The 21,921-nt window shown below is 33.0% G+C and overlaps 2 protein-coding genes across 2 annotated transcripts; one reads left to right on the plus strand and one right to left on the minus strand.

Annotated features, from left to right (window-relative positions):
* Positions 1–643: 643 nt before the first annotated feature.
* Positions 644–8,805, plus strand: TRIADDRAFT_38365 (uncharacterized protein; the record flags this gene model as incomplete). Its single annotated transcript, XM_002117004.1, has 15 exons — positions 644–696; positions 5,134–5,182; positions 5,493–5,868; positions 6,368–6,545; positions 6,644–6,714; positions 6,849–6,943; positions 7,120–7,213; positions 7,349–7,403; positions 7,488–7,540; positions 7,613–7,722; positions 7,847–7,970; positions 8,078–8,175; positions 8,396–8,500; positions 8,608–8,646; positions 8,731–8,805. 15 exons carry the CDS (start codon positions 644–646, stop codon positions 8,803–8,805), a joined length of 1,575 nt encoding a protein of 524 aa, XP_002117040.1.
* Positions 8,806–9,847: 1,042 nt separating this feature from the next.
* Positions 9,848–15,503, minus strand: TRIADDRAFT_61069 (uncharacterized protein; the record flags this gene model as incomplete). The annotated part of the gene is made up of 7 exons (XM_002117075.1): positions 9,848–9,958; positions 10,401–10,521; positions 10,617–10,705; positions 10,904–10,942; positions 12,997–13,359; positions 13,579–14,885; positions 15,446–15,503. 7 exons carry the CDS (start codon positions 15,501–15,503, stop codon positions 9,848–9,850), a joined length of 2,088 nt encoding a protein of 695 aa, XP_002117111.1.
* Between the last annotated feature and the right edge of the window lie 6,418 nt (positions 15,504–21,921).

The following is a 21,921-nucleotide window of genomic DNA, read 5'->3' on the forward strand; positions in this document are numbered from 1 at the left end:
TATCTGCAATTTTAGACCATAGACTGTACAGCCTACACCATAATAGCCAAGCCATTTTGAAAAATATTCCGACTGTACTTTGATGCAAGATCAATCCGCCAAAAAGAGAGTCGTGCACTGACGGTAAGTGCATTCTGTAAAACTCGCATAATGGCTTATTGTACGGTACCAGCCATTGATTCCAACTTGACCCAGTTGCTTTGTTAAGATGGATTGTTGCTCTACTTCTTTGTACTCTTTTTTGACGTCAGACTTGATGCATCACACGGTTAAAGGCGTCGAGCAGTATTCATAGGCTGCGCAATAGTGGTTGACGAGAGTCATCCAAGTCAAGATATCCATTGACTGGGTTGAAAAAATACTTGATAAAATTGAAAGGAGAATAAGTAAGATATTGTCCATTTCTTCTCCATTCTACTTTATACTGGATAGAGGAAGATTCATGTAATATTGATAGGCATCATTTCTATCTTCATTTGTAAGGGGCAAAGGCGAAGAAACGGCAGGAAAAAAAAAATTTCAATCATTCTAGTCAAATCAAATAGCAACAACAACAACCTTCATCATGGAGTCAAGTGATAGCGATGTACCTAAAGCAACCTACAATATCGATGAGGCGTTCTTAGCCAGTGAAGGAATTAAAATGATGATTAACAATAATTTTAACCAAGCAGAGCAATTATTCGACAAATACAGGTAAGTTATTTCTTCTTCTCCTTGTCTATCAAATTGAAAAAGAATAATTGACACAGCAAAGTGCTATTTGACATAAAGCACTTGCAAAAGTTCTCTACTCCCATCCTAGCTAGACACAGTCAAAATAGACAATCACCGCCTTCAACTAACGTTACAAAGTACAGTAGACGCTTACCGAGCGATGCTATCTGTCTTGACAACGTTCTTTGACTTCTCTACCTTGAATGATTGCAGTAAATGCCTCAATGAAATTACCTATCCATCAACCATGAGCGATTATTTTCTTCCACTCTTTCCTGACTACCAATAATTCATAAATTACTCAATGAAATTGACTATTGATGAGCGCTGGCAGTCTATTTTCTTTTACACTCCTGCATGAATTGATCAATCAATTGGTCAATGAAATGTTCACTTCATTCTCTCTGACTTTTCTACCTTAATGTAATGTCTAATCAGTGGATTACTCTGGTCCGCTTTCTTTGACCCCTTCCTTACTGTAAGAGATGAAATTTTGCCTTTCAAAGAACTATTGCAGCCTATTGGCTTACACACCTTGCTTCAGTGTGATCATTTGCTCAATGAAATTGGCTATTCCGATCCGTTTTCTTTCATTCCTCTACCAATAATAAACGACTTTATGAAATTTTCTATCACTCAATTATTTCAAGGATCCGCTATCTTTCACCCCCCTCTTCTTAGTGCAATAAAATTTGCTCCAATGAAAATTACTCTACAGAACTATTGCAGCCCTATTTCCTTGACTCCTTCCTTACTCCAATAATTTAGCTCAATGGAATTTGTTATTAACAAACTATTGCAGTCTATTTTCTTTGATTCCTCTTTACCTTAATGTAATAAATTACTTAATGAAATTGTCTATTGACGAAGAGTTCTGGCCTATTTTTCTGTTTATTTTGGGACTCCCTTCTTTAGTGTGTTCAATTGCCCAAATGAAATTTCTCAGGAATAAACTATTCCAATTTATTTTCTTTCAGTCTCCACTTAGTAGAATAAATTGCTCAATGCAATTTACTGATAATGAACTACACTAGGTCATTTTTCTTGCTTATTATTCGTAATTGTGACGACCTAACCGCAAAGGCAAAATTGTATCTTTGCCTTTCCTCCTGAAATGTCGGCGATTAAATCATCTACACGTAGATATCTATTGCGTGCGACTATTTTTGTTCATTATCGACGGTAGTTTATTAAGGGTTAAGAAAGCCAGAGACACGAACAGTACTGTATATTCCATATGGAATAGGCGGAACAATCACACAAGATATCTAATTGATAAGATTACTTTTATACTGTACAGGATGTACTTAATTCAGCGAGGAGTACAAGTCATAAAATCGTTAACCAATTTAATCATCTACTACAATCAAGTACATTGAACACTTACACGTATAGCGTCCAACTTTCTTTCTTTTACCCATAGAGATACAAGTATAAATATTATTTCTGAAAGTTTTTTTTGATATCTCTACGACTTTACCATACGTATAAAAATTTTGCCACTACAACAGTAATATGGCTTTACTTACTGGTGCGCGTAGTTTCTTTTCATAATTATCGTTACGTCTTCATTAAGAAAATTCTCCCGCTTCTCAAATGACTAAAACTAATACAGCCGATCTTGGCATGAACGTGATTATGATGATCAGAATCTTGAGCAACTCTAGTCATCGCGATTTATTTATTATACGTTCAAAAATGAGTTAACAGTTCTGTCGACAAACACGCTACTATACGGCATAACTTTTTGAACCTATTACATTTAATGAATTCAATTTCACTTCATTAAGATGCATTGACTAATGAATTTTATCCATCAGAACATTATTTCTTTAAAAAAATACAACTATCATAAAATGTTGTCTAGTTTCGTCTCTTTTTACCTGTTTGTACTGCATTGTTATACGGGACAGTACTTGCAGCTCTTATTTTTTTTTTATCGTTGGCGATGCGAAGGCACAATTAAAAAGTAGCTTACAATTGTCGTCAATTTTTAATCGTACTATTTTAGCTGTTAATAGGAAATGCTGTTATACTACCATTTAAATCTTTGAATACAGATGATTAGACAGGTATCCATTTTTCGTACCGTGTCATAATTATTCTTAATGACTCAGTCAAAATACCTTTGAACTATGGAGGTTAACAAGAAACTTGAAAATAATAAACGCCTTACTATTTTTCTTATCACAATCGACTATACTGTACTGTACACTATGTACAGTAAGGCATACGGGAACTGTAAAATTAATGCTGTTGTGATTCTACGATATTAATTTCAAAAAGATAACAAAGGCTACTCAATAATTTCCTTAAAAGATCTAGTACTGTAGTCTCTGACCCATCCTACATGTATGGACGCGTAATAATTTTTCATTTTGGATCTGCTAATACAGTATACTTTGCAGCAGTGTTTTGCAGTCAGAATGTACGGTAGTTGTAATCTATTATTATTACATTATTGATTGGTAGACTTGAGGGATCATTTTCTATAGATTAACACACAGTGATACGAATATCATCATCGGTTTAACGAATACAATGCAAAAGTCTTTACAGGATAATTCATCTTTATACGGCTATCTCACTATTGATAGCGAATATCCTTCAGTGATCAGTGATAGCTAGTAATGAAATCTCCTTGACATTGCACTTAACAGCAATTCTACTGTATATTAAAAGTAGAGTACGCCGGCTTATTAAACAAATTATGAATATAGTGATGAGAGATAACTATAATTGTAGTCTATTAATTAAAGACCAGCTTAATAGATGAAATTAGATATTGTAAAGTAAAAATTAATTCTACTAATGTCAGCGCTTTTCAATTCGTCCTTCATTCCAGTTTGCACTTATATGAGAAACGGCGTTTGAATGAAGCGTGGATTTACGCACAGTAGAACTCTTTTTAACACTGACTGTTGTATCATTTAAAATTATGCCCTACAAAAGTCATAAATACTGTAAGGAAATGATGTTCGAACTAAATATCCCCTTCTAGATTGAATAACTAGCTGTTTACTCGCGTCTCACACTATTTAAAGAGTCAAAAATTGAATGTACTGTAGTGCGCGATCTGTTTGATATATTTTATTATAATTATCAATTGGATCGTGCATAATTATTATCTGGTGATTTATTTACTGTAGGTGTTCGCTACAAGGTACCATTGTGATTATCATAAACACAAATGAGCAAACTATGATATTAACGATAAATTAAGGCAAGAACAACAACTCATAGGTACCATACCTGCAAAATGTTGAATAAAAAGTGATGTATTTTTCTCCATTTTTTTTACACTTCCAATTTACAAACTAAAAGATTGGAGTAATAACTTCGTTAGACAATCGAATTGACGAAATTCTTTAGAAATGTTTGTCTCAATGGATGATCATCAGTCTCATTCTAGGGCCTCTAATCTCTCTTTTTTATCATACCTTTATGATTGTATTCAATGTCAAAGACTACATCAGCAAGAATGGCTTATTCACCTTTTATATTTAATCAAATTTAATATCGAGAGTGTTCGAATCGTATCTTACATTTTACAAGATTACCATGTTTTAAATTAGTAAGAAAAAATTATGCAAGCTTTAGAACTGATCAATTTATCGAAGTTAGTATGCAGAATTAAAAAATGGAGAAATGTAAGATAAAGACGCTCTCGTAATAATCATACGGAAAATAAATCTAAACAGGACTGTCGCGATTATGCATCTAGAATACTTTTTTCGTTAGAGTATAGGAATGTAATGATCATGATGTCAATGGAATATATCAGAAAATTGTTCAATTAAATGACTTTGGATAATTTTAGCGCTATAAATTCCTTTAAAATAGTTGTTGCAGTTAGCTTAAATGTAAGACTCCGTTTGTAATTGCTATCGTATCCATAGTAAGATACTGTGTACAGTTGATTTACGTATATACGATATATTTGTTGGGTGATTTATTTCGTAATGGTCCACGAAATGAATTAATACGAGTATAGTAGCGGAATATGATTAATATTGCCTCCTAAAGTAATAAATTTATGCATTATTACGAAAGTAATAGTAATGTGGTACGTAAGATAGGGTATCATAAAGTATTGATTTACGATCAGGTGTATCATCACATTAATGATTCAATCATCAATAAATATACAATCAAAAACGAATGTAAATCGACGTAATCATAAGCAAACTATTTTGGACGCAATAAATTCTCTGAGATTGCACCTGCTGTAACTTAATCTCTAACATAATGTAATGTTTATTGTTTTACACGATGAGGATACCAATTTATAATATTGAGAGGACTGTTTTAAAATACAAATAGTATAATTTATAATTTATTATAATTTATGAATAAATTTTGGTAAGTCATAGTAATAAAATATTTATCATCTGTTCTCATCATACATCCTTGTAGAGATTTTACTCCTCTTATGCACGCTGGCTCAAGTTTTATGTTATTCATGGTAAGGCAATAGCTTTGTTGTTACTGTAATGTAATACAAATAATACAAAAAATTTATCGCGATTACAGTATATTCGCATCGACCTTAAAAATTTTTGACAATATTATGTAGAAAGTGAAGTTTTACGATCCTTGTTTTATCTGTATATTAAAATAATATTATCGCTTAAACACGTCAGATAAAATCTAAAATTTAAGAATAGTAATATCTACGTTATAAAATTTTAAGTTATTAATAGTAGTATCATGGTTACGTATTTTTATGGTAAAAGGTAACGCCATCATTAAAATTTTAAATACCATTTTGATAGAATGCCATAATTACGTTTGAAGATGAAAAGTTAGATTTGGCTTTGAAAAGCCTAAAAGCAACTGAAAAATTATGCCAAATGGAAGAAAACACACTATTCAAGTCTATTAGTCGCTCTTTTAGGAAAAAGGAAGCCCCGATTGACGAGTTACCTTTACCAGAGCGACTTCAACGTTATGTAATTATTGCTGATTGTTCTCTATACATGGCAATTCTTACTTTTGTACGCCAAGGCATTACCAGTTATATTAAAGGTGGTCTAATGCTTCGCAAAGCTTGGAAAACCTACGAAAAATGTTATAAAATGATTAACGATATGAGCAAAGCTGAAAGTGATAGTACTTCTCCAAATATTATTATCAATGACAGTTCAATTCGTAGCGGAGCTGATAGTGCTACTTCTGATATTATGAAAGATTCAGATCGAGCTAGCGATGAATGCTTTGAAGAGATACAAGCAGATAACGGCAACAATGATGATGTATCAACATCTTCTTTAGCAAATGAAGATAATAATCCTACAGTAGATCCTGATGATAAATTCGAAGAGATTCAGAGTGAAAATGATCCCAACTCAAAAGGCGACTCAACAGAAAAGCAATTTCAAGTCCTAAACACTGTAGGTTCTATCCACTTGGATCAAAGACGACAACCAAAATGCTACATAACTTTGGATTGCTTTTAATCAAAATTACTTATGTTTTAATGCTATAAAACTTTACTTTAATCTAATATTCAATCACGAATAACAAGTGAAGATATTGTATCACTAATTCTTTAGTTATACTTTTTGTAATTATATAATGTAATGAATTGCTAAAATCTAGCTTGCATCGTGTCACATATAGGAGGAAACACGTGATACTAAAACCATAGAACGATTGAAAGGTGCTATTTTCTTTGGCTATGGCTTATTTAATGTTTGCATATCGTTAATTCCGCCGAGAGTAGTTAGACTTGCCCAGATATTTGGATTTGGTGGAAATAGAGAGATGGGCATTAAATGCTTGGAATTTTCTAGCAGGACATCTGATATGAAAGCTCCTTTGGCTAAGTAAATAAATCTCAATTAATTTTGATATTTAATTAATTCCTTTTGAATTGATAGCTACGTGTGTACTGATACAGAAATTATTTTTTTATGATTGATAGATTGGCATTATTATGGTATCATGTTATTATTAGGCCATTTTATGGACTAGATGGAACAGATCTAGCGGCTGGTAATAAATATGATCAACATACAACAATATCCAATTTCAGAGTTAATCCCAACCAGTAATATACTGTACACAGATAGTTTGTTCTTACAATACGATATGTATTGCCTGAGTTTTTTACTATAAACCTTGATTAGGTATCGGGGAAGCAGAACGGATCATAGCAGAATCAAAAGAATATGAAGAATCAGCTTTATTTTTGTTCTTCCAAGGGCGAGTTCGTAGAATCCAGGTAAGTTAAAATTTAAAGTTCATATTTAGCTTGCAATTAATTTTTAGGTTCAGCGTATTTGGTAGCTATTTCATGCAGTGTATCAGATTATAAATCTACCCTTTTAAATTCGTTTAAAAAGAAAGCAATCCACTTTGGATAACTTGAAATTCATTAATCAATTATAATTATTACAGAAGGATATATTAGGTTCTTTAGATGCTTTTAACACTGCTGTACAAGTGGCAAAAGAGCAAACTGCAATCCAGCAGTTATGCTGCTACGAGAGAGGTACTTTGAATAGCATATTAAAATAGAGATAACGCTTCAAGTAGAAATTTTCTTACAATTTTATAGGTGTACAGTTAGGTACTGTATATTCGTTTCTTTCTATTATTGAGTTGATTCGACTTTTTAATCTAACAGGATGGTGTCACATGATTAATATGAATTGGCCGTCAGCTGTTCCTGAATTTGTTCTGTATGTTGTTTTATATGCAATATAACGCCTCTTCCAATACATCAAAATAGTTTTTGTTATACATTTTGCTGTAATTTATTACAGTTTAAAGAAAGAGTCTCGTTGGTCTCAATCGTATTATACCTATCTAGCAGCTAGTAAGTATTCTTCCCCGTTGTCTTTACAAAACTTAATTTCCATGTTGTAAATTATTATCACTTTTTCATTAGTAACACTAGGTGCATCCGGTAGCATGAAGCAAGCTTCTGAACAGATGAAACTAGTACCGCAGTTAGCTAGAAAGCGAGGAAACGCTCCTGAGCTATTTGTTATTCGCAAAGTAATGCTATTTAAAAATATATCTATTTCTATTTATATAATCGGAGATAGATATTATGTATGATTCATAATGTCTTAGAAACATGGAGAAAATAGTATTAATACTTATCTTATCTTATTTGAAGGCTAATCAATATAAAGATGTAATTTTACAACCTCATAATTACGTTCTGTTGATCCTGGAAGTCATCTATTTGTGGGGAGCAATTAGGATTTGTGGTGATCACCAGCTTAGACAGTTCTTAATTGGTAATGCTACGCGGACGAGGCAGCATATTAATTTTATAAAGTGACTTATTGGAACTACACAATACATAACTTATGCCCATAACAAGCATTCCTCTATAATTTATTAGAAACTGAAAGATCTCAAGAATCATACATATCCTCTCTACAAGTATTTATGCTGGGTATTTTACATTTACAACTACGAGATATTCAGCTGGCTGAGCAGGTAAACCAATTTTAAGACTACTCGTATACATTAGGGATTTAAATATACGTGCAATGCGGGTGTACAAATATTGTACTACTTATACGAGTATTACTGTAAACTTACAGTAGAGCATACTAATAAGGCGTCTATGCAGTTTTAACAGATTTAAGGTATTTACAAACAGCTATTTCTCTCGAAGTTTTAATTAATTCCTATTAAATAATTGTATGCTCCTTAGTATTTGAAAGAAGCAGTTCGTACCTCCAAGAAATCTCGGCAAGATAACTATATTGCACCATATGCTACTTACGAGTTAGGATTACTATTAACCGAACATGCACAGGTACAAATCACTACTATAAATTCTTTTTCTAAGCTATACAGTAAGAACGAAGTGTATTTAAATTACGTAATAACGATAATAAATCTGCCATTTTACTTGATAATTAGGGTGTAAGTCAAGGAAAATCACTTTTAAATCAAGCAAAGGTATATTTATCTACTTACTTCTAGAGTCTCTTAATAACGTAATTTCCATATCAATACTAACATGTCACTGTAACGTATATCAAGGACAATTATAGCGGCTACGACCTGGAAAATCGATTACATTTTAGAATTCATTCGGCTTTAAGCAGATTAAAATAGAAACAAGATAAAGAATCTGTATATTTAATTCTATACTCTGTCTGCTATGAAAGTATGCATATTCTATTCTGAAATTTTTTCAATTTTGGATTGTTTCATTACATTTAAATGATTTAATAATCTTTATTATACCCAACTTTATAATCTATGTGGAGGAGGAAATATTTCACTCACTATTAGCACGGAATCATAAGAAATAATATGAATTTCACTTATTCCTATTTTATACAGTACGTCAAGCTTCGCTATAGCAGATATTACAGTATTATAGAAATCGTCGTCTATACAAAATTTATGTAAGCTGTATATCACGTTGATAAATGCTTACATTAATCGATATATCAAATTAGCGAAAGGACTTATTTATCAAGATTTTTTTATAGTTCGACAATATATTGTCATTACGGTAATAGTAATATTTAATATCAGTAAATCAGTGTGATAAATAATGTTTAGAAGTGTAGATTTTATCTATTTATATTATCAATATAAAACAAGGATAATCTTGCTTTCTATCATAAAAATATATCCCATTTTGTACTAGTTATATCGTGATTTCCTGGTCCAGAATTCTCATTGCCGGGCGTTTGCGTTCGCAGTGAACGGTCTTGAACTTTTTTACTTTTATTAGCAGCGATATTGGCCAGTTCGCTATGTCCACCTGTATCATTGTCGTCATTATCAAACTTCGATCTTTTATTCTGAAGTGGCCTGAATATATGTCAAACCTAAATTAGTCAGTTTCTCCTGAGATGCTTGATAGGTGTCTATCTAATATCTATTAAAGTTAATTTTTGCTAATGGCCGCGTCGATCGTTAATTCATCTACACCTAGAAATACTATTTATTTATTTAGCTACAGAGCTGCCAATGTAATATAAAAAGTATTTACAATTACATCACATCAAGATAATCATACTGTATTGTAGTATTTAAGCTATTTACTGCTTGGACAAGTTAAATAGCATCTCTTTATGTTGGTAAAAATTCCTACTTTAATTTAAAGCGTGTTGTACAAGTTAAGCTATCACTTATAACGTAACTATTTGCTAGTCGATTTTGTTTTCTTTTTGCGGACATTATGAAAGATTTGTGGATCTGTCGTCACTTCGATTCCTTCTATAGTATCATTGTCGTGAGCAGTATTTTCGTCCTAATATGATAAAGACAGTAGCTTATACCATCGAGTATCGGACAGAGATTACAACGGACAAATAAATTAAATGGATTTGCACTGTCGTGATAATTAATTATCGAAAGAAGTTAATTCCGTAAATGTTGATAAACAAATCTAGTTGCATGCGTATTGTATGTTAGCGCAATGTTAAGCTAGCTATTGGATCTACTTTATGAGTAGACGCCATCTTGTCATAATATACAGTACCGTATGATGATATTGTATCAATTGCTGTTTCGATCGATGCGATTGTATAAATCTTACGTCTTGATCGTGACTGATAAATTGATCCCATGAAATACAATGAGTTCGTGGTAGTGGTATCTATAGGTGTATTTAGTCTGAGTAATAGTAGCTAGTGTAGTATTAAATGGTTCAATTTCGTTATATATGAGTTTACAAAATTCAGTTTACGTACATCATCAGCATTGGAAGCTGACTGAAATTCCTGTATAGTACGATAATCGCATTCAGAATACTCTTCCGGAGATTCTTGTATACTGCGACAATCATTTTCAGTATGCTGTTCCGACGGTTTTCTAATTAAAGGCGAAATGTGTGACACCAACATGAGCTCCAATGAGCTAAGGCTCTAATTATGTATTTAAAATAATAAATAAATAAAAAAACTGACGAGAGTATAGCAGCTTCTCTTTCACCCCTCATCATATTTAATTTTTGGACATGATTTCTGCAGTCAGCAGCGCTACCATTACCATAAATCTACAATAAAGAGCAGAGTAAAAAACATAACTATAGTTATATATAAAAGAAAATACAATACTGTACTGTATTAGTTACCAAGAAATATTTTAAATGCACTATTTTTACTAACGAGTGTTTACTACAGTAGACTTACGATAATAATAACAATAACCATGATAACTTGGATATTTTCATTGGTTAGAAATGATAGCTTACATCCGCAGACCTTACAGCTCCACTTTTAGCTTTTGTTTCCTATCGAAATGGAAGTAATGCAATACAGTACAGTATTGTATCGCTTGGCCCATCCCTGACTTAAATTAGGCTGACCATCAAGTAAGAATTTCGTTGATGGTGAGAGTGCTACTTATTACTGTATTATTCTGATTTATTCGTTGGGGATTTCGACGTGTTTCAACTTTGAATTTAGTGCCAGTACTGAGTTGAGTCATGGACAACTTATGTGCTTAATATCAAGATATTTCTTTGAGTCGAGTCTTCTATCGATTCGAACAGTGCAACAATTGATCTCTACAGTGAACAGTATCTGCTATATCCGAAGCTTTGATCTTGGCCATTCAAGGTCCGTCAAAATGCTACAGTACAGTGCTACTGTACTGTGCAAATAAAATACTATCAAGACTATTCCTGTAGTCGTAAAGGCCTATGTCTATGTAAGTACGAAATCTTGACCCAATGACTATCGAATGATGAAATGGAACTATTTCATTACGTTACTCGTTGTAATTCAAGCTGATTTATGCCCTAACGCTAAACAAGGTACGGATTTTACAGCTTAAATCGAAAATCTAGCTCTTAGTAGAATTATTTATCGATCCTTAACTTCTTTATACCATCCTGCTATCAAGGTACATTAAAAGTCTTGTAAGCGTATCACGGCTAACTCACTAAGATAGGAGATAAGTTAAGTTAATTTGGTAGGATTCTGTGACTAAATATGTATATCATACATGCATAAGATCGTTTAGGGTCAAGTAATTCCTGATTGATAATTAATAATTAGTTATTAGTGAAAAGCTTGTTAAAATAAGTACCATAAACGTACAATACGAATATATATGTTGCGGCTAAAGTTATGTGTGTTATATGTGTGTGATATATATATTTAAAGGTATTACAAATCAACCTCGAGATTTTTAACAACTATAGAATTGGGTGATCAATAATAACTAGATCATTGATAGTCCTGTACTACCTGATAATTTAGTATCCGAGAATATCACATGAGAAAGTAATTTTCAATGTTACATCTCATAAATCTATACACAATTCTCATCCTGTATTCATATACAGTAGTTACGGAATGAGATTTTCGTTAGTTACGTTGATGCATACAGTTTCTATATTATAAGCTTACTGCAAGACTTTCGAAAACGTAATAAGTATATAGATAGGTATAACACTAATACTGTAACCTTCAACCTTCAACTGGTAGACGCTTTAGGTAGATATACGCGTAGATATACGTAAGTTGTTGTATGTAACTGTATAATATCATATTACTACTTATTTTTATTTGTTATTCGTATAATCTATATGACACTATACTGATATGCGTTTATACACATTGCACCTACGTAGTCGTCCAAATAACGCTTCTTCGAGTTTACGAAAATTTTAAATAATTTAATAGTGTAAAATTATGTTCAAATTTATTAAAGTTTACCTATTTTAAATTGTTTTATTATAGAACTAGAAACCAAAACAGTACTGATACTCTTATTCTTGAATATGCGCATTTAAAATAAAAGGCATTAGAATCGGTACTATAAAAGAAGAGACTATAGTAACAATGTCATTACTACTCTAGCTCTAAATAATAAGATGTTGGTCAAAATTTTGACTACAAAGTGGAAAATATGCATATATACGTTCCTTAAAGTATTATGTTGTTTATCAGATCTGTCGCTACTTATTGTTAACGAATACTTTTCTTAGTTAAATACCCAATTTTACAAATACAATATCGATGGAATTCTATAATATAATGGCATATGGTACAGTTGACAGTGAATAGATAATAATAATATTCTACGATACTATACTCATGTATGAAAGGCGTCACAGTAAACACCTACGTATCTCTGTATATATTTTCTATCACAGTGAGAGTATACGATGCTATAAAGATTAGCATACAATTAATTCTTGTTATGAGCTCAGTCACGACTTTGATTTAAATTTCTAAATATTTTGCTAAAATGCGTATATCTGGATATATTGACAGCTTAATGACACGAGCATTGCAATGACTAACACTCATACGCTACGGTTAGATACAGTTATACCTTTGATGAATTTAAATCGATTGTCATGTTACAATAACATATAGTCTTGTCACCTTTCGTCAACAAGAAGTGAAGCTTTTGTGGATCTTCATGATTTTGGAATGTAGTTATTTCAAGTTGTTGGCTTTCTCGACAATGATTTACGTAACAAATGTCGAATTCTCTAACACAATTTGGGTTGAAATCATAGGTAAACCCGGTATGATAAGCTGGTGAACGCTTATAAATTGCATTTGCTGCCACATCGAAGCAGAAAGTAAAATAACGGGAGTTTTTAATTATATGCTGGTAATCTAAATCGTCATAGCGTGAATAAAAGGTGTGTTTATATGCATCTTTAGGTATTTCTGATGGCATATTAACCTATTTGTAAAGCGATAAGATAAAATGAAAATGATGATAATTAGTACAGTATATCTAGTTTTAACAAGTTCGTTATCACCCGCATTTATTATTCATATAAAAAACGACGAGCATCTTATGTCTACTTAATTCTTCTAACTGAGAACACTACTTGCAAGTATCATAATACTGTTAACTATAAATATCAATTATTTATTAAAAGACTGATAATATCCTAACCTCATGTGGTCCGAATTTGTTGCGATACTCTGAAAATGTTTTCTGATGCCAATCAGTAAACGGAACACCTTTACCATTTTTCATACTAAAGTTAACGATGTTACTTGCAATGGATATTAATACTTTATCATGTAGTTGGAGATCTGTATTGACAATAAAGGATGATTTGCCCAAATTAAGTAGCTTTAATTCTTGCTTAAGATCTTGAAATTGGTCGATTTTGAATAATTCGGGGTCGATTTTTATCCGATGAGTAAAAATAACTTGTATAGCATCTTCAAGAAGATGACCTTTCAAGTAGCCTTGAGCAAGATAACAGTTTAATCGTGAATTGGAAATTGCCTCTTTTACATACTCAAGAAGTACATTGTTAAAGCGATCGCGATGGAAGCCCACTGAAGGAACGTCAGTATGGACACAGACATCTGATTCTGTGTGCATCGGTAATCGCCACTGTGGCAATTCGCCAGCAATTTCACGATCTAAGTCTAGATATCCTTTGCACACAATCTCTTCTCCACATTTACCAATACATAGAATACGATTAAGTTCTATATTCTCATAAACAGAAACATCAACGGTATCGCCTACAGAAACTTTTCCGGTAATATCTAGGTGTAACTCTTTAATTTGAGCTAAAGAACTTATTCGCGTTGCTATCCGAAATTTTTTTGACAACATAGCACTACGAATGCCGTGTTGGCAGTAACTTAACATCTGAGCCCAATTTACGTTTCGATTTTCATCCAAGTCGCTAGGTCGTACCTCCACGGATGATATCATGCATGGTTCGGATGGCAAACCTAATTTTTCTAGATTTATCAAGCTATGTTTAAGGTCATCACGAATTTGAGAGTTACGCAATTCCTCAGTTACATCATCCGATATTGCGTGCAGTTTATGATCTTGAGTAACTTCAGTCGTGGCTTCAACTTTACATAGCAAGCTTTTATCATCGCCAAGAGTCATTTCACATAAGGTCTTGAAGGCATTCTTGTTGAAATTTGTCAGCTTAACCATTGCGTTACCAAGTAAACCATAGTGAAAATTATAAAAATTGGGATCAATCGTCATTTTCACTGATTTTAAGAGAGGTTTGGTACCATCTTTAAATAGTCCAAAAGTTTCATTCATAAAACGAGAACTTAAGGCACCAGCAAGATGGCCAGTATTGGGTACATTGGCCTTGCGGTTTTGATCAACGAAAAAGTTGACGCCAGACAATGAGCCGGGATATTCAGCGGACGTGGCTGCAGATCTAAGACCGTAAGCACTCCATATCGATGGAGTGAGCCTGTTGATTTTGCCTGCAAATTGAGCATCATTCTATGCGTTATTGAGGATGAGCATTGAAAAGCTTGTTGGATATTTCTAATGTCATCGTTAATAAGTAAAGTATAAAGCGTGAGTACTGTGCACATACAGTATAGTACGCGAAATATCGCGAACGGGAGGGCATACCAATAATTAATTAATTGATTGATTGACTTGAACTTTAAGTGATATTCTTATTGGTCATCATTAAATTACTTAACTGTAAGAAATAAACTATGATGCGTATCATTCTTCTAATTATTATGGTAAACTAACTAAGTAGAGTAAGTACGTTAACATAATGATCTTTTAATAAGGAAATAAAAATAGCGTTATATCAATGACCAACTATGGTATAAAGTACGTTAGATGTGGTCTACGTAGCGAAATTTCAGATAATTTGATATAACAGATAGTGTTAACACCGTAAATAGTACTCGTCTACTACGGAATAGTATAATACAGTACAATATATCAGAAGTAAAAGGTAAATATTACTAATAACAGATGAAGATCATGAAAGGATTTGTTTGATGGTCAAAAATAATCTAACCTCTAGAAAGGCGATAAGAGAATGGAGGGACGACGGAAGACGCTCGCAACACTTGCATATTTCAAACAAATGGAAACGTTCTATAGTTATACTTCATCAAACGGTTGCTGAAACAGAAAAGATAAAAACAGTGATATTAGTTATCAACAGATATCCTAGCCAAGTAATTATAAGTTGTAACGGTATGATTGTGATTTATAGTATAGAAATTTATCGTTTGGATCTACAGTAAGCGTCCAATGTAGTAGCAGTCTTGCTATGGTGAATTCAACTATTCGCTAGGATATGATTTGTAAAGTTGAACGAGTTGTAATATCTCTCATGATATACAGTATAATTGTAGACTTTCATTGGTGTCGATGGATTCAGAAAATATACTGAGAACTTAAGTTGAAAATCCAATGCAGTATTTATTTACTGAATAATCAGTACAGCTCCTATCATTCTTCCATGATAAAAATAGTAACAACAGTATAGGTCTAATGGCAGAATGCACGATACTGTATCGTGTAGTATCATTTTAAGATCGGTATTATTGTGTCCGATTATATTGCCTACTTAATAAATTCTCTCTTTTTCCTATTAGTTGTCCCTGAAGGGAGAAAATCTCCATCTCCTTCTTGTCCCTCTCTATTTTAGCCTCCTGATATGTACTTTGGTAGTCTAACGCTAGCGACTTTGTCTGTAATTGTAATGGCATGTTGTCGTACTGTGATATAATATGTATATCTACTCCTCTACAGCATTCTGCAATTTATGAGCCCCAAAATCAAGAATTTATCCGTCATGGCAGAGATCCTAGCAAAGTTGTTCAATTTTTGACTTCCACCCAAAATAATCATACACATGGTGGTAGATTTATCTTCAAGAATTAATTAATAATAACAATAGATTACTTAATTTACTACCGCTGGATACAATAGAATTCCTTTAGGCAATAGCGACCCCCCCCCCCTAAGAATTTAAATAACAACATAGAACATAAGTATTGAGGTGGACTGCAATATGATTCATTATTATTTGTGCATTTAGGCCAGGCCATGCAAGAGCTGCCATGGGCTACCAGAAGGTCTTCTATTAATCCATGGATCTGCTGCTGCCAATGCAATATGGCAGGATACAACGCCCATCAGATAAACGTGAGCAATTGAGCATGACCTCGTTAGTGCCTACTGACCTCTGACCCTCACTAGATACAGTATAGTAGATAGAAATACTATGTACTGTACCCTTAGATCACTGTTCGGGCTTTAATTTATTTATTGTAATTAGCTACAGGTAATCGCAATCATTCTCCCCCCCCCCCAAAAAAAAATGGAGATTACATCATCGTTAGCATCATGAATAAGGTGGACTAGATTTTTGGGGGGAAAGACAAAAATTGGAGGGATTGTCAAGGTAATTTTTACTCAAAAGTGTATTTCAAAAGCTACAGTCTTTCTCCATGCTACGAATGCGACGCGACAAAGAAAATGCTTGCTTAAATAAACAACATCATCGTATTTGCTTGGCTACTAAAATAAATAAAATAAAATTAAAATTCGTCGAGCAGATCCTTTCAGCACCTTACTTAACGGCGAAGTGAGTTGAGTAACACAGTGCTAACTACCAGTATGTACTGTACTGAACAGATAGCAATTGCAAAAGAAATAGCATATTGCAATTGGAATAGCGAATCATTGTACGTTTCATCTTGACATACATATTGAGAACTGAGTCGCTCATTAGCGGATCAAAGAATGAAAAAACTTTTCAATACAGTAACGAAGGCATTCTACTGTCCTGTAGTCCCATATTGGCTTGTAAATCCACAACGCGCACAAGTACAGTAGATCGATCAAAAATAATCTTGCACTAATGCGATTGGAGAAATAGCCCCATTGGATTCACAAACAAATCAGTCCATAACGTGTAACCTTTTTTCATGATTCTTAGGCAGAGAAGAGCATAATCACCCACTAGATATTGACCGTTATTTCATAGACAGTTGAAAAAACAATGATACCAAATTAAATCTCTTGAGGGATTGGAACATTGAGTAGTGGGTAGTAGGTACGGTATAATAGCTAATTGCTTGACGATTGTTCTCTTTAGTCTGTAACTACACGGCCTTTCCATCCTTGTGTACACATAAATAACTGTTTGCTTTTACAACATTACAATACGTTACAACAGGCTCTAATCAACTACTGTACAGTAATGTAAATGCACAAGATTGCCAAGCACGATAAAGGAAAAATATTTTTTCAGGCTCGCTAATTAATAAAAAAATTTTTCACTAGTGTACACAGTATACTAAGCTCCTTGTCTTACCGTAAGAATGCCCTTTCGTACTCAAAACAGCTGCAATCGTACTAGGTTGCTTATTTTAGCCACTGTTAAAATAACATACAGACCGTATAAATTAACGGTTCAAGATCTACTTTACTCTATGGATGTCCGTTATCAACGACAGCATAAATCAAAAAACTTTCCTTGAGTAAAGCTGAAAAATATTGTAGTCGCTAAGTAGAAAGTCGCCTATCATGCTATGACGAAGAGCTGAAGAGCTACGCTTTATCAACGAGATAGATAGGCTCGAATTTTCTACTGTCAAGTGTATAACAGATGATTGGTGTTGACCATGAAAGGCAGTGGTGGGGTTGCAATGGTGATCGCTATTGAATCGTGTCTACAAAAGTAAAAATGACGATCGCACATTTTTAAAATCCAAGGAGAATCCGTTCAAATGGAACGGTTTAATTTACGCTATTGTACCATAGTATCGAATTATAGTAAGTTCAAAGAATCCATTGCATCTTGGCCATGGAATCAGCCTTGCAAATTTGATCAGGAAAAAAAATGAATAATCACCTCAATGACATGTGATCCACACCTTGGGGGAAGAATAGCAAGTTACTAGATGAGTACGACTCAATACTCGCTGATATCGATCTGTTTCTACTCGCAATCCCAGCAATAACATTAGATATTTAATATTTTAAGTTTTTTAACTAATTAATTGTGAACAACGCTGGCGCTGCCGTTTGCCGACGAGCCGATTTTCTTCAACAAGAGCGACACTGACTACAGTAGCTGGCAAATGTTTCAATAAAAATGAATAAATCCAATACAGAAAAAGAATTGAAAAGCAATACTACTATTACAAGCATCAGACCTGAAAGAACTTAGCTGTTGGCTTTAACAAAATTGGGGAAAATAGGAAAGAGATTTGCAATTTCAATATTCAAACTTACTCGAGCCTTGCAAGGTCTCGGTGCTTACCATGCCAACCAATGCCGTACTGTAGAATACAATAAGGACTGAATGTAAGACCAGAAATACGATATTGTCGGTTCAATCCGGCTGTCTGTCGCTGTAGTGTGGGCGGAATAGTACTGTAGGCTGGTCTAAATAAGACCGTTTTAGCTACGAGAACAGTATATTAATTATATATATATACATGTATATACATAATATTGTAATTACATATATATATACATGTATATATATATAATTATTATGATTACATATATTGTATATATACATATTATTTAAAGCAATGGAGGTAAACGATAGCAAGTTTTCTTGATAAAGCTCACAAGAGAACTAATTTATTCAGTACTGTTATGCTCTGTTTACGTACAGTACCGTATTCAATCATCCCTACATTTTAATAAAAATAATTAATATCGATCAAATCGATCTCGCAGCGTAGGATGGCATCGTCAACTAATGATCCGAACATCGATTCCATAATGCTATAATCTCTCTTCGTCAATATCACATCGTAATTTATTGGAGTCTTGAAATCATTGTAATGATATTAAACCTTGAGCAAGAATTAATATCGGAAATTTCACAAGGCGTAATGAACGTAATGGAAAAATTGCCATACAAATAGTAAAAGTTAGTTACTGTATCATGTTGCAGATGCTAATTGAAATAAAATAATAAGTAATGTCACTAATGGAATACGATACTTCTACACCTATACATTATTCTTCTTTAGCACAATAGGAGAGAAGATACCTTTCGAACTACATCTTACTACGCGGAAATCTGCTTTGCAGGTATTATATTAAGATTGATCACATATTCGTAAATAAATATACGTACACTTGTACAGTATATACTGCACTTATATACAGTAATACAATAACGTTAACATCATTACGTTAATTAATTATAGCATCCAGAATCATAAATGAATAGATACTCATGTTTACCACTGCTCGTGTTAAATATGTTCTTGAAACAGGCAATATATTACACTATATATTTTTGTATAAATACAGTATATTATACTTCTATACATCGGCTGTTTTACGCCATGTCGAATTTGTTTCTTACAAATCTAATGTACTAGCACATTCTACAATATAATTAAAATAGCTAACGCGATAATTTTGGGCAAAATATCAACGTAGGATCAAGGTACTCCCAAAAAACAAAAGAAATAGGTACTGTTAGCTGATAATTTTAAAATCATCGCTACCTATTGCTAAACCGAACTTGGTCACGGTAATCAACTATTAAATATACTCTATGACCGTATTCTAATATTTGATATCCTAAAATAATACAATCGCCCTTATTTATTTACTTGTTTCGCGACTAGTTGAAGCAACTTATTCTTATTCTTAACTCTAAATGGGTATTCGTATTTTGCTTATATTGGAATTAGGTACCTTTGTTTGAGGATTAAAAACAACCGCTACATATGACCCGAAAACTAGAGAATTTATCTTAAATACTCCTACTTTTAACGGCTACAAAATGGTGGGTTAGCAAATGTAAGCAATCAATGCCACTGTCTTATCACTCCCCAATTTAACGAAGAGAACACAATCGCTAATTAAATTTATATGACGCATGTAATAATATCAAGTCCCTTATTTGCGTATTTATGTTTTGTTTAGTGACTAATGCTGCGACTCATACGGCTGTGATGGCTCAATTGTGGACTCAGAATAAGTGTTATGGACTACATTTACTCATTCTCCAGGTTCGTAGTCTAGAAGATCATACTCCTCTACCTGGAATTACCCAAGGAGATATTGGGAATAAATTTGGGCATAACAGCATTGATAATGGTTTTATGCGATTGGATAGTATAAGAATACCCCATGATCAAATGTTAATGAAACGTTCAAGAGTAAGTAAAGATATACAATAATCTGTATACGAGTATATCTCGACTCGTCTTATGATTTATGTAAATGTTGTTTATATATCGCCGTAGGTTACACTCGGCGGAAGCTATATCCCGGTATTATTCACTGTACAGATTATTATTTAGTGTTTACTCACGAATTCTACTTGTATGATCACCAAAATCTATTACTAAGCAACATGTAAATGATCGACACTGATGCAACACATACATGCGAATGTGTAGTTTTCATTGTTTCGATAGAACGTCGTTCAAAGTAAGTATTAAGCTGTTTATTGATGTTTTTTTCCCCCACTACGTTGAATTAAAATTTGCTGACGACGGATGGCATGCATACGTTGTAGACACTACAGTGTATTGTACCTAGTACAAATAAACAAATAAAATCGCTGTCAGTACTTTATTCCTGTAATCGTAAAGGCCTATGTCTATGTAAGTACGAAATCTTGACCCAATGACTATCGAATGATGAAATGGAACTATTTCATTACGTTACTCGTTGTAATTCAAGCTGATTTATGCCCTAACGCTAAACAAGGTACGGATTTTACAGCTTAAATCGAAAATCTAGTTCTTAGTAGAATTATTTATCGATCCTTAACTTCTTTATACCATCCTGCTATCAAGGTACATTAAAAGTCTTGTAAGCGTATCACGGCTAACTCACTAAGATAGGAGATAAGTTAAGTTAATTTGGTAGGATTCTGTGACTAAATATGTATATCATACATGCATAAGATCGTTTAGGGTCAAGTAATTCCTGATTGACAATTATAATTAGTTATTAGTGAAAAGCTTGTTAAAATAAGTAACATAAACGTACAATACGAATATATATGTTGCGGCTAAAGTTATGTGTGTTATATGTGTGTGATATATATATTTAAAGGTATTACAAATCAACCTCGAGATTTTTAACAACTATAGAATTGGGTGATCAATAATAACTAGATCATTGATAGTCCTGTACTACCTGATAATTTAGTATCCGAGAATATCACATGAGAAAGTAATTTTCAATGTTACATCTCATAAATCTATACACAATTCTCATCCTGTATTCATATACAGTAGTTACGGAATGAGATTTTCGTTAGTTACGTTGATGCATACAGTTTCTATATTATAAGCTTACTGCAAGACTTTCGAAAACGTAATAAGTATATAGATAGGTATAACACTAATACTGTAACCTTCAACCTTCAACTGGTAGACGCTTTAGGTAGATATACGCGTAGATATACGTAAGTTGTTGTATGTAACTGTATAATATCATATTACTACTTATTTTTATTTGTTATTCGTATAATCTATATGACAC

This window comes from Trichoplax adhaerens, genomic scaffold (assembly GCF_000150275.1).
Source record: "Trichoplax adhaerens TRIADscaffold_21 genomic scaffold, whole genome shotgun sequence".
NCBI classification, from domain to species: Eukaryota; Metazoa; Placozoa; class Uniplacotomia; order Trichoplacea; family Trichoplacidae; genus Trichoplax; species Trichoplax adhaerens.